General features: G+C 51.6%; 1 protein-coding gene across 2 annotated transcripts in view; it reads right to left on the bottom strand.

The window, feature by feature from the left end:
- The window catches only part of COL5A1 (collagen type V alpha 1 chain), a 468,893-nt gene that overhangs the window by 221,856 nt on the left and 228,839 nt on the right, over nt 1–18,198 (bottom strand). For both annotated transcript variants that reach the window (XM_068249145.1, XM_068249144.1), the window contains exon 10: nt 428–469. In XM_068249145.1, coding sequence (XP_068105246.1) covers nt 428–469 — 42 coding nt within the window. The remainder of the gene's footprint in view (nt 1–427; nt 470–18,198) is intronic.

Genomic DNA, 18,198 nt, shown 5'->3' with positions numbered 1-18,198 from the left:
TGCTGGGAATAATTATAGCTGAGTCATTATAGCAAAGCCACAAGGGGGCAGGCTTGGGCTTGAAAAGACACCAGAGAAGACAGACTCGGCTATAATCTTTCCGTAGCAAAGCTAGACTGAGTGCTCAGTCGGGGATTCTTATCAGAGGTGATAACAGTCAGATTACACAGAGAACAATGAAACAAAGAGCAGATTAGGTGTTTACTGTCATGTTCCCACTGATTTATAAGGTAAAATACAAGAGGGTGCTTCATCTCTTGTTCTACATGATTAATACATGGGGGGGGACAAAACCGGCAGGCCCTTCAAGACTGTGACAATGTATTCATTCAATACATTACCTGTAGAACTTGTTTGTTTTTCCTGGGAATTGTAAACGATTGTTGTGTGATTATTACTGTGAGAAAAGTTAAGAGAAGGAACTTACAGCGGGGCCTTCAGGACCAGGCGGGCCTTCGATCAGCATCCCCTGTAACGAGAAACACACAGGTGTGAGTATCGCATCGCTCAGCGGGCGCACTGCGAACCAATCTGTCTCACCGCCGACATCTGGCTTCCTGCACTTTTTTCTCTCTCGCAGTTTTATTGCCGTTTATTGTTCCGCTACAAACCCCACAGTGCCAAGCCTCCATTCTCGCCGTCGCTGCGGCGCTACGGTAATCTACATTATAATTAACAGTTTAGTGCGTGTTCCCAGCTTTACGCAGCAGGTGCTGCTGGCGGCGGGAGCACCGGAGGGGAGAGGAGCGCTGCGTGCGAATCAGATGAGGAGCGGGGTAATCCCGGTCATGTGACGTCCGCCAATCAGCTGCAGAGGTCTCTGTACAGTAATCACACAGGTACAGGTGCAGCCGGAGGGGAAAGGAGCGCTGCGTGCGAATCAGATGGGGAGCGGGGTAATCCCGGTCATATGGCGTCCACCAATCTGCTGCAGTGGTGCGGAGACCTCTATACAGCTATCATGTGCGGCGCATAAGCCCCAATTCCCAAACATTAGTAGAGAGAGTCCAGAGGTTTTACTGCTGACAACAAATCAAGAACAAAAACAAACAACAGGTGTAGTGAAAATAATGTATTAGATTGCTTATTTTTTTAACAATATTAATTTATAAATCCTGTACTCAGTGTTTTCCCATTGTAAAATGTTTCTTCTAAGTGACAAGCATGCAGCCAGCAGAGTCGCACCTGGAACAAGCATGCAGCCAGCAGAGTCACACCTGGAACAAGCATGCAGGCAGTGGAGTCACACCTGAAACAAGCATGCAGCCAGCAGAGTCACACCTGGAACAAGCATGCAGCCAGCGGAGTCACACCTGGAACAAGCATGCAGCCAGCGGAGTCACACCTGGAACAAGCATGCAGCCAGCGGAGTCACACCTGGAACAAGCATGCAGCCAGCGGAGTCACACCTGGAACAAGCATGCAGCCAGCGGAGTCACACCTGGAACAAGCATGCAGCCAGCGGAGTCACACCTGGAACAAGCATGCAGCCAGCAGAGTCACACCTGGAACAAGCATGCAGCCAGCAGAGTCACACCTGGAACAAGCATGCAGGCAGTGGAGTCACACCTGAAACAAGCATGCAGCCAGCAGAGTCACACCTGGAACAAGCATGCAGCCAGCGGAGTCACACCTGGAACAAGCATGCAGCCAGCGGAGTCACACCTGGAACAAGCATGCAGCCAGCGGAGTCACACCTGGAACAAGCATGCAGCCAGCGGAGTCACACCTGGAACAAGCATGCAGCCAGCGGAGTCACACCTGGAACAAGCATGCAGCCAGCGGAGTCACACCTGGAACAAGCATGCAGCCAGCGGAGTCACACCTGGAACAAGCATGCAGCCAGCGGAGTCACACCTGGAACAAGCATGCAGCCAGCGGAGTCACACCTGGGACAAGCATGCAGCCAGCAGTCACACCTGGAACAAGCATGCAGCCAGCGGAGTCACACCTGGAACAAGCATGCACCCAGCGGAGTCACACCTGGAACAAGCATGCAGCCAGCAGAGTCACACCTGGAACAAGCATGCAGCCAGCGGAGTCACACCTGGGACAAGCATGCAGCCAGCAGTCACACATGGAACAAGCATGCAGCCAGCGGAGTCACACCTGGAACAAGCATGCAGCCAGCAGTCACACCTGGAACAAGCATGCAGCCAGCAGAGTCACACCTGGAACAAGCATGCAGGCAGCGGAGTCACACCTGGAACAAGCATGCAGCCAGCGGAGTCACACCTGGAACAAGCATGCAGGCAGCGGAGTCACACCTGGAACAAGCATGCAGCCAGCGGAGGCACACCTGGAACAAGCATGCAGTCAGCAGAGTCACACCTGGAACAAGCATGCAGCCAGCAGAGTCACACCTGGAACTAGCATGCAGCCAGCGGAGTCACGACTAGAACAAGCATGCAGCCAGCAGAGTCACACCTGGAACAAGCATGCAGGCAGTGGAGTCACACCTGGAACAAGCATGCAGCCAGCACAGTCACACCTGGAACAAGCATGCAGCCAGCGGAGTCACACCTGGAACAAGCATGCAGCCAGCAGAGTCACACCTGGAACAAGCATGCAGGCAGTGGAGTCACACCTGGAACAAGCATGCAGCCAGCACAGTCACACCTGGAACAAGCATGCAGCCAGCGGAGTCACACCTGGAACAAGCATGCAGCCAGCGGAGTCACACCTGGAACAAGCATGCAGCCAGCGGAGTCACACCTGGGACAAGCATGCAGCCAGCAGTCACACCTGGAACAAGCATGCAGCCAGCGGAGTCACACCTGGAACAAGCATGCACCCAGCGGAGTCACACCTGGAACAAGCATGCAGCCAGCAGAGTCACACCTGGAACAAGCATGCAGCCAGCAGAGTCACACCTGGGACAAGCATGCAGCCAGCAGTCACACATGGAACAAGCATGCAGCCAGCGGAGTCACACCTGGAACAAGCATGCAGCCAGCAGTCACACCTGGAACAAGCATGCAGCCAGCAGAGTCACACCTGGAACAAGCATGCAGGCAGCGGAGTCACACCTGGAACAAGCATGCAGCCAGCGGAGTCACACCTGGAACAAGCATGCAGGCAGCGGAGTCACACCTGGAACAAGCATGCAGCCAGCGGAGGCACACCTGGAACAAGCATGCAGTCAGCAGAGTCACACCTGGAACAAGCATGCAGCCAGCAGAGTCACACCTGGAACTAGCATGCAGCCAGCGGAGTCACGACTAGAACAAGCATGCAGCCAGCAGAGTCACACCTGGAACAAGCATGCAGCCAGCAGAGTCACACCTGGAACAAGCATGCAGCCAGCGGAGCCACACCTGGAACAAGCATGCAGCCAGCGGAGCCACACCTGGAACAAGCATGCAGCCAGCGGAGTCACGACTAGAACAAGCATGCAGCCAGCGGAGTCGCACCTGGAACAAGCATGCAGCCAGCGGAGTCACACCTGGAACAAGCATGCAGCCAGCAGAGTCACACATGGAACAAGCATGCAGCCAGCAGAGTCACACCTGGAACAAGCATGCAGCCAGCAGAGTTACACCTGGAACCAGCATGCAGCCAGCAGAGTCACACCTGGAACCAGCATGCAGCCAGCAGAGTCACACCTGGAACAAGCATGCAGCCAGCAGAGTCACACCTGGAACAAGCATGCAAACAGCAGAGTCACACCTGGAACAAGCATGCAGCCAGCAAAGTCACACCTGGAACAAGCATGCAGCCAGCAAAGTCACACCTGGAACAAGCATGCAGCCAGCGGAGTCACGACTGGAACAAGCATGCAGCCAGCGGAGTCACACCTGGAACAAGCATGCAGCCAGCAAAGTCACACCTGGAACAAGCATGCAGCCAGCGGAGTCACGACTGGAACAAGCATGCAGCCAGCGGAGTCACGACTGGAACAAGCATGCAGCCAGCGGAGTCACACCTGGAACAAGCATGCAGCCGGCAGAGTCACACCTGGAGCAAGCATGCAGCCGGCGGAGTCACACCTGAAACAAGCATGCAGCCAGCGGAGTCACACCTGGAACAAGCATGCAGCCAGCGGAGTCACACCTGGAACAAGCATGCAGCCAGCAGTCACACCTGAAACAAGCATGCAGCCAGCGGAGTCACACCTGGAACAAGCATGCAGCCAGCAGAGTCACACCTGAAACAAGCATGCAGCCAGCGGAGTCACACCTGGAACAAGCATGCAGCCAGCAGAGTCACACCTGGAACAAGCATGCAGCCAGCAGAGTCACACCTGAAACAAGCATGCAGCCAGCAGAGTCACACCTGGAACAAGCATGCAGCCAGCAGAGTGACACCTGGAACAAGCATGCAGCCAGCGGAGTCGCACCTGGAACAAGCATGCAGCCAGCGGAGTCGCACCTGGAACAAGCATGCAGCCAGCGGAGTCGCACCTGGAACAAGCATGCAGCCAGCGGAGTCACACCTGGAACAAGCATGCAGCCAGCGGAGTCACGCTGGATGAGGTAGTGGGATGAGGGATCAGTTGTGTGTGTGGGGGGGATGGAGTAGCAGGATGAGGGATCAGTTGTGTGTGTGTGGGGGATGGAATAGCGGGATGAGGGATCAGTTGTGTGTGTGTGGAGGAGATGGAATAGCAGGATGAGGGATCAGTTGTGTGTGTGGAGGGGATGGAATAGCGGGATGAGGGATCAGTTGTGTGTGTGGAGGAGATGGAATAGCGGGATGAGGGATCAGTTGTGTGTGGGGGAGATGGAATAGCGGGATGAGGGATCAGTTGTGTGTGTGGAGGAGATGGAATAGCGGGATGAGGGATCAGTTGTGTGTGTGGGGGAGATGGAATAGCGGGATGAGGGATCAGTTGTGTGTGTGGGGGAGATGGAATAGCGGGATGAGGGATCAGTTGTGTGTGTGGGGGAGATGGAATAGCGGGATGAGGGATCAGTTGTGTGTGTGGGGGAGATGGAATAGCGGGATGAAGGATCAGTTGTGTGTGTGGAGGAGATGGAATAGCGGGATGAGGGATCAGTTGTGTGTGGGGGAGATGGAATAGCGGGATGAGGGATCAGTTGTGTGTGTGGAGGAGATGGAATAGCGGGATGAGGGATCAGTTGTGTGTGTGGGGGAGATGGAATAGCGGGATGAAGGATCAGTTGTGTGTGGGGAGGAGATGGAATAGCGGGATGAGGGATCAGTTGTGTGTGGGGGAGATGGAATAGCGGGATGAGGGATCAGTTGTGTGTGTGGAGGAGATGGAATAGCGGGATGAGGGATCAGTTGTGTGTGTGGAGGAGATGGAATAGCGGGATGAGGGATCAGTTGTGTGTGTGGGGGATGGAATAGCGGGATGAGGGAACAGTTGTGTGTGTGTGTGGAGGAGATGGAATAGCGGGATGAAGGATCAGTTGTGTGTGGGGAGGAGATGGAATAGCGGGATGAGGGATCAGTTGTGTGTGTGGAGGGGATGGAATAGCGGGATGAGGGATCGGTTGTGTGTGGGGAGGAGATGGAATAGCGGGATGAGGGATCAGTTGTGTGTGGAGGGGATGGAATAGCGGGATGAGGGATCAGTTGTGTGTGTGTGGAGGAGATGGAATAGCGGGATGAGGGATCAGTTGTGTGTGGAGGGGATGGAATAGCGGGATGAGGGATCAGTTGTGTGTGTGGAGGAGATGGAATAGCAGGATGAGGGATCAGTTGTGTGTGTGTGGGGGATGGAATAGCGGGATGAGGGATCAGTTGTGTGTGCGGAGGGGATGGAATAGCGGGATGAGGGACCAGTTGTGTGTGTGGGGGATGGAATAGCGGGATGAGGGATCAGTTGTGTGTGTGTGGGGAGGAGATGGAATAGCGGGATGAGGGATCAGTTGTGTGTGTGGGGAGGAGATGGAATAGCGGGATGAGGGATCAGTTGTGTGTGTGGAGGAGATGGAATAGCGGGATGAGGGATCAGTTGTGTGTGTGGGGGAGATGGAATAGCGGGATGAGGGATCAGTTGTGTGTGTGTGGGGGATGGAATAGCGGGATGAGGGATCAGTTGTGTGTGTGGAGGAGATGGAATAGCAGGATGAGGGATCAGTTGTGTGTGTGGAGGGGATGGGATAGCGGGATGAGGGATCAGTTGTGTGTGTGGAGGGGATGGAATAGCGGGATGAGGGATCAGTTGTGTGTGGAGGGGATGGAATAGCGGGATGAGGGATCAGTTGTGTGTGTGGGGGAGATGGAATAGCGGGATGAGGGATCAGTTGTGTGTGTGGAGGGGATGGAATAGCGGGATGAGGGATCAGTTGTGTGTGGAGGGGATGGAATAGCGGGATGAGGGATCAGTTGTGTGTGTGGGGGAGATGGAATAGCGGGATGAGGGATTAGTTGTGTGTGTGTGGAGGTGATGGAATAGCGGGATGAGGGATCAGTTGTGTGTGGAGGGGATGGAATAGCAGGATGAGGGATTAGTTGTGTGTGTGTGGAGGAGATGGAATAGCGGGATGAGGGATCAGTTGTGTGTGTGGAGGAGATGGAATAGCGGGATGAGGGATCAGTTGTGTGTGTGGAGGGGATGGAATAGCGGGATGAGGGATCAGTTGTGTGCGGAGGGGATGGAATAGCGGGATGAGGGATCAGTTGTGTGTGTGGAGGGGATGGAATAGCGGGATGAGGGATCAGTTGTGTGTGTGGAGGAGATGGAATAGCGGGATGAGGGATCAGTTGTGTGTGTGGAGGAGATGTAATAGCGGGATGGGGAATCAGTTGTGTGTGTGTGGAGGTGATGGAATAGCGGTATGAGGGATCAGTTGTGTGTGTGTGGGGGAGATGGAATAGCGGGATGAGGGATCAGTTGTGTGTGTGGAGGAGATGGAATAGCGGGATGAGGGATCAGTTGTGTGTGGAGGGAATGGAATAGCAGGATGAGGGAACAGTTGTGTGTGGAGGGGATGGAATAGCGGGATGAGGGATCAGTTGTGTGTGTGTGGAGGAGATGGAATAGAGGGATGAGGGATCAGTTGTGTGGGGAGGGCATGGAATAGCGGGATGAGGGATCAGTTGTGTGTGTGGGGAGGAGATGGAATAGCGGGATGAGGGATCAGTTGTGTGTGTGGAGGGGATGGAATAGCGGGATGAGGGATCAGTTGTGTGTGTGTGGAGGGGATGGAATAGAGGGATGAGGGATCAGTTGTGTGTGTGGAGAGGATGGAATAGCGGGATGAGGGATCAGTTGTGTGTGTGGGGAGGAGATGGAATAGCGGGATGAGGGATCAGTTGTGTGTGTGGAGGGGATGGAATAGCGGGATGAGGGATCAGTTGTGTGTGGGGAGGGGATGGAATAGCGGGATGAGGGATCAGTTGTGTGTGTGGGGGGGATGGAATAGCGGGATGAGGGATCAGTTGTGTGTGTGGAGGGGATGGAATAGCGGGATGAGGGATCAGTTGTGTGTGCGGAGGGGATGGAATAGCGGGATGAGGGATCAGTTGTGTGTGGGGAGGGGATGGAATAGCGGGATGAGGGATCAGTTGTGTGTGTGGGGGGGATGGAATAGCGGGATGAGGGATCAGTTGTGTGTGTGGAGGGGATGGAATAGCGGGATGAGGGATCAGTTGTGTGTGCGGAGGGGATGGAATAGCGGGATGAGGGATCAGTTGTGTGTGTGGAGGAGATGGAATAGCGGGATGAGGGATCAGTTGTGTGTGTGGAGGGGATGGAATAGCGGGATGAGGGATCAGTTGTGTGTGTGGAGGGGATGGAATAGCGGGATGAGGGATCAGTTGTGTGTGTGGAGGGGATGGAATAGCGGGATGAGGGATCAGTTGTGTGTGTGGGGGGGATGGAATAGCGGGATGAGGGATCAGTTGTGTGTGTGGAGGGGATGGAATAGCGGGATGAGGGATCAGTTGTGTGTGCGGAGGGGATGGAATAGCGGGATGAGGGATCAGTTGTGTGTGCGGAGGGGATGGAATAGCGGGATGAGGGATCAGTTGTGTGTGTGGAGGGGATGGAATAGCGGGATGAGGGATCAGTTGTGTGTGTGGAGGAGATGGAATAGCGGGATGAGGGATCAGTTGTGTGTGTGGAGGGGATGGAATAGCGGGATGAGGGATCAGTTGTGTGTGTGGAGGGGATGGAATAGCGGGATGAGGGATCAGTTGTGTGTGTGGGGGGGATGGAATAGCGGGATGAGGGATCAGTTGTGTGTGTGGAGGGGATGGAATAGCGGGATGAGGGATCAGTTGTGTGTGCGGAGGGGATGGAATAGCGGGATGAGGGATCAGTTGTGTGTGTGTGGAGGGGATGGAATAGCGGGATGAGGGATCAGTTGTGTGTGTGGGGGGGATGGAATAGCGGGATGAGGGATCAGTTGTGTGTGGAGGGGATGGAATAGCGGGATGAGGGATCAGTTGTGTGTGGGGAGGGGATGGAATAGCGGGATGAGGGATCAGTTGTGTGTGTGGGGGAGATGGAATAGCGGGATGAGGGATCAGTTGTGTGTGTGGAGAGGATGGAATAGCGGGATGAGGGATCAGTTGTGTGTGCGGAGGGGATGGAATAGCGGGATGAGGGATCAGTTGTGTGTGTGTGGGGGATGGAATAGCGGGATGAGGGATCAGTTGTGTGTGGAGGGGATGGAATAGCGGGATGAGGGATCAGTTGTGTGTGTGGAGGAGATGGAATAGCAGGATGAGGGATCAGTTGTGTGTGTGGGGGAGATGGAATAGCGGGATGAGGGATCAGTTGTGTGTGGAGGAGATGGAATAGCGGGATGAGGGATCAGTTGTGTGTGTGGAGGGGATGGAATAGCGGGATGAGGGATCAGTTGTGTGTGTGTGGAGGAGATGGAAATGCAGGATGAGGGATCAGTTGTGTGTGTGGAGGAGATGGAATAGCGGGATGTGGGATCAGTTGTGTGTGGGGAGGGGATGGAATAGCGGGATGAGTGATCAGTTGTGTGTGTGTGGAGGGGATGGAATAGCGGGATGAGGGATCAGTTGTGTGTGGGGAGGGGATGGAATAGCGGGATGAGGGATCAGTTGTGTGTGTGGAGGAGATGGAATAGCGGGATGAGGGATCAGTTGTGTGTGTGGAGGAGATGGAATAGCGGGATGAGGGATCAGTTGTGTGTGTGGAGGTGATGGAATAGCGGGATGAGGGAACAGTTGTGTGTGTGTGTGTGGGGGATGGAATAGCGGGATGAGGGAACAGTTGTGTGTGTGGGGGAGATGGAATAGCGGGATGAGGGATCAGTTGTGTGTGTGGAGGGGATGGAATAGCGGGATGAGGGATCAGTTGTGTGTGTGTGGAGGGGATGGAATAGCGGGATGAGGGATCAGTTGTGTGTGGAGGAGATGGAATAGCGGGATGAGGAATCAGTTGTGTGTGTGTGGGGGATGGAATAGCGGGATGAGGGATCAGTTGTGTGTGCGGAGGAGATGGAATAGCGGGATGAGGGATCAGTTATGTGTGTGGAGGAGATGGAATAGCGGGATGAGGGATCAGTTGTGTGTGTGGAGGAGATGGAATAGCGGGATGAGGGATCAGTTGTGTGTGTGGAGGGGATGGAATAGCGGGATGAGGGATCAGTTGTGTGCGGAGGAGATGGAATAGCGGGATGAGGGATCAGTTGTGTGTGTGGAGGAGATGGAATAGCGGGATGAGGGATCAGTTGTGTGTGTGTGGAGGTGATGGAATAGCGGGATGAGTGATCAGTTGTGTGTGTGTGGAGGGGATGGAATAGCGGGATGAGGGATCAGTTGTGTGTGGAGGAGATGGAATAGCGGGATGAGGGATCAGTTGTGTGTGTGGAGGAGATGGAATAGCGGGATGAGGGATCAGTTGTGTGTGTGTGGAGGTGATGGAATAGCGGGATGAGTGATCAGTTGTGTGTGTGGAGGGGATGGAATAGCGGGATGGGGGATCAGTTGTGTGTGTGGAGGAGATGGAATAGCGGGATGAGGGATCAGTTGTGTGTGTGGAGGTGATGGAATAGCGGGATGAGGGATCAGTTGTGTGTGCGGAGGGGATGGAATAGCAGGATGAGGGATCAGTTGTGTGTGTGGGGGATGGAATATCGGGATGAGGGATCAGTTGTGTGTGTGGAGGAGATGGAATAGCGGGATGAGGGATCAGTTGTGTGTGGAGGGGATGGAATAGCGGGATGAGGGATCAGTTGTGTGTGCGGAGGGGATGGAATAGCGGGATGAGGGATCAGTTGTGTGTGCGGAGGGGATGGAATAGCGGGATGAGGGATCAGTTGTGTGTGTGGAGGGGATGGAATAGCGGGATGAGGGATCAGTTGTGTGTGTGGAGGAGATGGAATAGCGGGATGAGGGATCAGTTGTGTGTGTGGAGGTGATGGAATAGAGGGATGAGTGATCAGTTGTGTGTGTGGAGGGGATGGAATAGCGGGATGAGTGATCAGTTGTGTGTGTGGAGGTGATGGAATAGCGGGATGAGGGATCAGTTGTGTGTGGAGGAGATGGAATAGCGGGATGAGGGATCAGTTGTGTGTGGGGGGGATGGAATAGCGGGATGAGGGATCAGTTGTGTGTGGAGGAGATGAAATAGCGGGATGAGGGATCAGTTGTGTGTGTGGAGGGGATGGAATAGCGAGACGAGGGATCAGTTGTGTGTGTGGGGGGGATGGAATAGCGGGATGAGGGATCAGTTGTGTGTGTGGAGGAGATGGAATAGCAGGATGAGGGATCAGTTGTGTGTGTGGAGGGGATGGAATAGCGGGATGAGGGATCAGTTGTGTGTGTGGAGGAGATGGAATAGCGGGATGAGGGATCAGTTGTGTGTGTGGAGGAGATGGAATAGCGGGATGAGGGATCAGTTGTGTGTGTGGAGGAGATGGAATAGCGGGATGAGGGATCAGTTGTGTGTGGAGGTGATGGAATAGCGGGATGAGTGATCAGTTGTGTGTGTGGAGGGGATGGAATAGCGGGATGAGGGATTGGTTTTGTCGGTAATGGTAAACAAGCTATCACAACTTCAGCACAGCCAATAATCACACTGCAGCTCCATCTATCAGCCGGACCCTTCATGGCAGCGCAGAGGCTGCGGCGAGATTATTCTGCAGCTGCGGACAGTCACGGCGGGACGAGATTTTACTTCCCATCATCCATCTGAGGACAGCGGAGCTAACCAGCGCCTGACACAGCGAGTTCCCGCAGCCTCCGCACAGGCTGCTGCTGTTCTGTATGTCGGGTCCCATTAGCCGTGACTAAATGTCATGGCGAGGGCTCTATATACTGGTGACACAGACTGTGTGACAAGAGCAGTAGAGCCAGCTACACACCATGCAGACTTCCCCTCAGATCCTATCTGAGGCTAGTGAGCAGATCCATATTTACATCCGACATTGAATGGATACAGAAGCAAGCCAGCGTACACACGTGTGCGAATGTTCAACATTTTAATCAGATTTCCCATCATTCTTCTAAGTGGATATCAATGAAAAATTAAATTGACGCACACATAAAACGATATTTGCTCCATCGGAAATAGGAGCTGTAGTGAAAATTGTGCAGCGTGCACCAGGCTTAAAAGGGTGTCTTGTAGGAACACAAGACGTAGGGGTGATATATGAAAGAGTGCAAAGCCAACGCACGCACACCAACAAGCGTATAAACACCGACAAGCGCACACACAGACACACAGACGAGCGCACACACACACCAAACAAACATGCAAACAAATACACACAAAAAGACAAGCAGACACAAGCGCAGTTTACACACAAACACACAGACAAACACACACTATACAGACACACAGACAGACAAGCACACACACGCACAGTTACACACAAACATACAGACAAACACACACTATACAGACACACAGACAGACAAGCACACACACACACACACACACACACACACTGACATAGAAACGCACAGTTACACACACACAAACAAGCACACACACATACTACACAGACAAGCACACCAATACACACACACAGACAAGCACACCAATACACACACACAGACAAGCGCAGATGCAAACCCACACCGACACAAACCCACACACCAGCACACACACACCAAACAGACAAGCAAACATACACACCCCGACACACAATCGCACAGTTACACACAAACACACAGACAAGCGCACACATACTACACAGACACACACAGACAAGCGCACACAGACACACACAGACAAGCACACCCACACACCCTGACACACAGTTACACACACAAACACACACACAGACAAGCGCATACACACACACACACACAGACACACACACACACAGACACACACACACAGACAAGCGAACAAATAGACACACACACACACACACACACACAAACACACACACAGACAAGCGCACACACACACACACACACACACACACACACACACACACACACACACACACACAGACACAAGCGCACACACATCAAATTCTTACTCTCTCTCTCTCAATACAGAACTGTTTTAGGTACTTATCCGTTAGCCGGGCGCATCCGGCAGGTGGCGCTAATTACTATTCCCCCTCCAGGCCGCCATGGATAGTAGGGAAAGATGTAACTCTGGTGGAGTTTTGTCGCCACCTAGAGGATGCGCCCGGCTAATGGATAAGTACCCTGTTTTATATGTTGCAGTCTTAGTCACTACTACAGTTTCAGCGCCGTTGAAAAAGACGCAGTGTGAAAGTGCCCTAACAGATAGCTGTACATACAAAATGCAATTACTTCTTTGCATAATGCACCTTCAAGCCCTGGGGCCCTGTGACCTGCAGACCCACACATGCAGGCACAGCTGAAAAAAAGCCTTGAACATTTACAGCCAGCTTCTCCCTCCAGCCACCAGGTGGCACTGTTGCATAGGATAATGATAACCTCTCCATTCACTTGTACTACTTTTTTTGGTGTAGAGTAGACCCAGTAGCCAAGATGGAGAAGTAGTGCTGGATCTCAAGGGGGGGAGACTGTTCAGATCACATGACCCCTAGTGCCTGGGGGTGCAGACATCAGGGAAGGTAGGTACTGGGTGGTGGCTGAATAGTGTACTAGTTAGGACAACGGAAGTGACATGTGACATGATGAGATAGACATGTGTATGTACAGTGCCTAGCACACAAATAACTAGGCTGTAGTGTTGTCCGGATCATGAAAGATTCAGATCTTATTTTGTGAGTCAAATCATCCGAATCATCAAAATGAGTGATTCGGATCGCAAATGGGGCGGGGCCAGGAGCGACATGCCCCCTCTCAGCGGGCAGCGGGGTCCTGGAAGCAGAGCTGAGATGGATCGCTCTGTTGGAGGGGAGGCAGCCTTGCAGGGAGACAGGTAGATGAGAGAGAGGGGACATGGGTGCCACTGCCAGATATGTGTAGAGCACACATACTGGCTATAATGTGCTGCCCATTACAGGCTGTCTGTTCCGTAGTTGTGCAGTGATCACATTGGAAACTTTTGGCTCAGCTCAGTAACGTTACAGGCAGCATGCTGGGCTTGGACAGGGCAGGCACTGTGATTGCAGCGCAATATGATCCTCCTGCACTGCTCTATACAGCTGCACTTCACTTCTGGGAATGCTTTGGGGAATGGGAGTTGGGAGTACACAGATGAGCATATAGGTGAAATATATGTAAAGCATATGATTGCAGCATGTGGGTATTGTGTGCAAACAAACATTTCTGCTCTCTGCTCGTCCCTCCTCCCTTCTCTGTCCACTCCCTGCCCTCTGTCCACCATCTCCCCTTCTCTGTGTGTCTACCCCCCCTTCCCCTTCTCTGTCCACTCCCTGCCCTCTGTCCGTCTTCTCCCCTTCTCTGTGTGTCCACCCCCCTCCCCTTCTCTGTCCACCGCAGGGAAAACCCTCTCCTGCTAGTCATTTCACCCCCAAATGCTTCCCTAGTAAAAAGATCCGAGATACGGATCTTTTTAATGATCCGATTCAAATCATCCGGATCATTGAAAAGATCCGAACTTCGCATCTCTACTAGGCTGTGTTCTTTTTTTTCTTTCTCTGCATGAAAAAGTAAGAATCAGGTATGCAAGTGACAGTTTCTGTCTGGGTTGGGACCAGGTGTCAGACTATAGCATAAACCTCGCTGATAAGTAATTACAGCCACAAAACACTTTCCTGTCAGTAAATGGCTTCTGCGAGCAGGTAAAAGATAAAAAAAGGTCAATAATTCATAGATTTGAGCTTTGACATAACTCAATGAAGGTGCCACTGAGCAGAGAAAATGAAAAAGTAAAAACTAGATTTAAAAATAAAATAAAACAATGGGATATCTAAAAAAAGTAATTTTTAGGCGATTGATGATAGATACAATTGTTTTTCAAACCAGTTTACTTTCACCTCAGATGTCCTTTAAGGGCTCTTCCTTTGACATGGGAGACCAGGGTTGGAATCCTGGCTAGGGTCCAGGGTCGGACTGGGCCACAGTAGTACAGTTTTTTCCCTCGGTGGGCCCCCCCCTCCAGGTCTCTGGTGCCCCCCCCCCCTCCTTGTCTGACAGAGCTCCAATTGCTGCCTGCAGCACCAAAATTCTCTTCTCAGTGCTGTAATCACTCATGCTGAGAGCAGTGGAGTAGCTAAGGAGCTGTGGGCTCTGATGCAAATTTTACAATGGGGCCCCCCAAGCACTCTATACATAACAATTGATACAACGCACCAAAACCTGCCAATGGCAACTACAGAGTCAGAGGTCCAAGAAGGGGATGGGGAGGAGCTTGTTAATGATTACCCCCAAGCACTCTATACATAGCAATCCCTGCCAATGGCCACTACAGTGTCAGAGGTGCAAGAAGAGGATGGGGAACAGCTTGTTACTGATTACCCCCCAAGCACTCTATACATAGCAATCCCTGCCAATGGCAACTACAGTGTCAGAGGTGCAAGAAGGGGATGGGGAGGAGCTTGTTAATGATTACCCCCAAGCACTCTATACATAGCAATCCCTGCCAATGGCAACTAGAGTGTCAGAGGTACAAGAAGGGGATGGGGAACAGCTTGTTACTGATTACCCCCAAGCACTCTATACATAGCAATCCCTGCCAATGGCAACTACAGTGTCAGAGGTGCAAGAAGGGGATGGGGAACAATGTGTTACTGATTACCCCCAAGCACTCTATACATAGCAATCCCTGCCAATGGCAACTACAGTGTCAGAGGTGCAAGAAGGGGATGGGGAACAGCTTGTTACTGATTACCCCCAAGCACTCTATACATAGCAATCCCTGCCAATGGCAGCTACAGTGTCAGAGGTGCAAGAAGGGGATGGGGAGCAGCTTGTTACTGATTACCCCCAAGCACTCTATACATAGCAATCCCTGCCAATGGCCACTACAGTGTCAGAGGTACAAGAAGGGGATGGGGAGCAGCTTGTTACTGATTACCCCCAAGCACTCTATACATAGCAATCCCTGCCAATGGCAACTACAGTGTCAGAGGTGCAAGAAGGGGATGGGGAGGAGCTTGTTAATGATTACCCCCAAGCACTCTATACATAGCAATCCCTGCCAATGGCAACTAGAGTGTCAGAGGTACAAGAAGGGGATGGGGAACAGCTTGTTACTGATTACCCCCAAGCACTCTATACATAGCAATCCCTGCCAATGGCAACTACAGTGTCAGAGGTGCAAGAAGGGGATGGGGAACAATGTGTTACTGATTACCCCCAAGCACTCTATACATAGCAATCCCTGCCAATGGCAACTACAGTGTCAGAGGTGCAAGAAGGGGATGGGGAACAGCTTGTTACTGATTACCCCCAAGCACTCTATACATAGCAATCCCTGCCAATGGCAGCTACAGTGTCAGAGGTGCAAGAAGGGGATGGGGAGCAGCTTGTTACTGATTACCCCCAAGCACTCTATACATAGCAATCCCTGCCAATGGCAGCTACAGTGTCAGAGGTGCAAGAAGGGGATGGGGAACAGCTTGTTACTGATTACCCCCAAGCACTCTATACATAGCAATCCCTGCCAATGGCAACTACAGTGTCAGAGGAGCAAGAAGGGGATGGGGAGCAGCTTGTTACTGATTACCCCCAAGCACTCTATACATAGCAATCCCTGCCAATGGCAACTACAGTGTCAGAGGTACAAGAAGGGGATGGGGAGCAGCTTGTTACTGATTACTCCCAAGCACTCTATACATAGCAATCCCTGCTAATGGCAACTACAGTGTCAGAGGTGCAAGAAGGGGATGGGGAACAGCTTGTTACTGATTACCCCCCAAGCACTCTATACATAGCAATCCCTGCCAATGGCCACTACAGTGTCAGAGGTACAAGAAGGGGATGGGGAACAGCTTGTTACTGATTACCCCCAAGCACTCTATACATAGCAATCCCTGCCAATGGCCACTACAGTGTCTGAGGTGCAAGAAGGGGATGAGAAATAGCTTGTTAATGATTACCACTGTTCAAAGTATCTATAGAAGAGATTATTATGAGCAAAGGACCAATAAAGAGGTAATACTGTAGTTGAGGGAGGGCCCTTCGGGGCCCCTTTGGCCCAAGGGCCCCGATGCGGCCACAACATCTGCGGTCGCAACCTCTGCAAAGTAGGACATTACTTTATATTGAAGGAAGGGACTCTATGCAAAGTTTTGATGGGCAGCAGTGTCTCTGAATTACAATGCTGCTAAGATCATGTAAATTTGGCCCTGTCCATAATACATCATGACCACGCCCACCTTCCGGTGCATGGTCACACCCTTTTTTCACCGCAATCATGGGATGTGTGGGCCCCAGGTTGAAATTTCTTTGGTGGGCCCCCCGTGTCCCAGTCCGACCCTGCTAGGGTCAGTAACAATTCAGTAAGAAGTCCTTGAGCAAGACTCCCTAACACTGCAGGGGGCCTCCTGAGCGTGTCCCAGTGGCTGCAGCTCTGGAGCAGTTTGAGTCCAACGGGAGAAAAACTATATAAATGTTGGGATTAAGTGCAGTGCAGTTCTCCTTTAAACTTTATTGCAATTTTGTTGTTGTTTAAACTGGTTAAAGAAAAACATTTCTTTGTTACAGCTGATACAAATCCTGCAATAAATCAGCAATGTGTTCACTTCCTGCTTTCATGGAGGCAGATATAGGGTTAACATCCTGTGTTTACAAATTAGCTGCTTTGTTGAGGCAGCCAGCTGACACAGCTGAGAGATCAAATTACAACTTGTGATTTAGACACAAAAGAGGGGGAATTAGACAGGCTGAACTCTAAATACATACAGGATGCATGTCTCAATGTTTTCTTTCTGTCCTGTGCAAGAGTTCAGGTCCACTTTAAGCAAAGTATTCACTTGTAATTAGGCATCAGGGCGGTAGATGGCTGAGATTTATATAAACGCGTCGCTAGCCAGTTATGTAGGGGAGCGGAGGGACAATGATCCCACGTGATAGAGCAGAAAACATTCCTACACACATCCAATCAGCTGCATCTAATCTACACAATTTTCCTGCTCTGACCCACATTTTGAGATGGCCAAACGAGATGTGAACTTAAGGCAGGGAACACACTTGACAGTTTTCGTACGCGTTTTCTGCACAGAAAAGCTGAGAACTCCTGTTAATCAATGGGCTAGTTCACACTTACTGTGTTGTTCACACGCAGAAAAAAACGGACATTCTGCATGATGATTCTGCACATTTTGGCAGTTTTCTCTATCAATTACATCAGCTGCTGTGAAAAAACGCACGCGTTTTCCTGCATGGAAACATATAGGGCCTGATTCACAAAGCGGTGCTAACAGTTAGCACGCTGGTGAAAAGCCCTTTATCATGCCTAAACTCAGTTTAGGCATCATACGTTTAGGTGTGATAAGTTTAGGTGTGATAAGTTTAGGCGTGATAAGTTTAGGTGTGATAAATTTAGGAGTGATAAGTTTAGGCATGATAAGTTTAGGTGTGATAAGTTTAGGTGTGATAAGTTTAAGCGCCAACTGCGTTAGCACCGCAGTGCACAGCTGATCAAAAGTTTTACGCTAGCAAAGACTGGTGCACTTCGTATAAAGTTTAATGGCGCTGCTTTGCGTGCGGGACTTTGCAAGCGATCTAAACTTATCTAAACTTAGCATGCCTAAACTTATCACACCTAAACTTATCACACCGAAACTGGCTTTTCACCAGCATGGTGCAATGGTTATCATGCCTAAAGTCTTTTAGGCGTGCTAACTGGGTTAGCACCGCTTTGTGAATCGAGCCCATGGTGTGCAGAAAAAGTACGCAGAAAAACGCGCACGGAAAACTGAAAGTAGAGTGTGTTCCCTGCCT

This window comes from Hyperolius riggenbachi, chromosome 8 (genome assembly GCF_040937935.1).
Source record: "Hyperolius riggenbachi isolate aHypRig1 chromosome 8, aHypRig1.pri, whole genome shotgun sequence".
Lineage (NCBI taxonomy): Eukaryota > Metazoa > Chordata > Amphibia > Anura > Hyperoliidae > Hyperolius > Hyperolius riggenbachi.
Note: the sequence above shows the minus strand (reverse complement) of the source record. Positions and strands in the feature narration are given on the sequence as shown.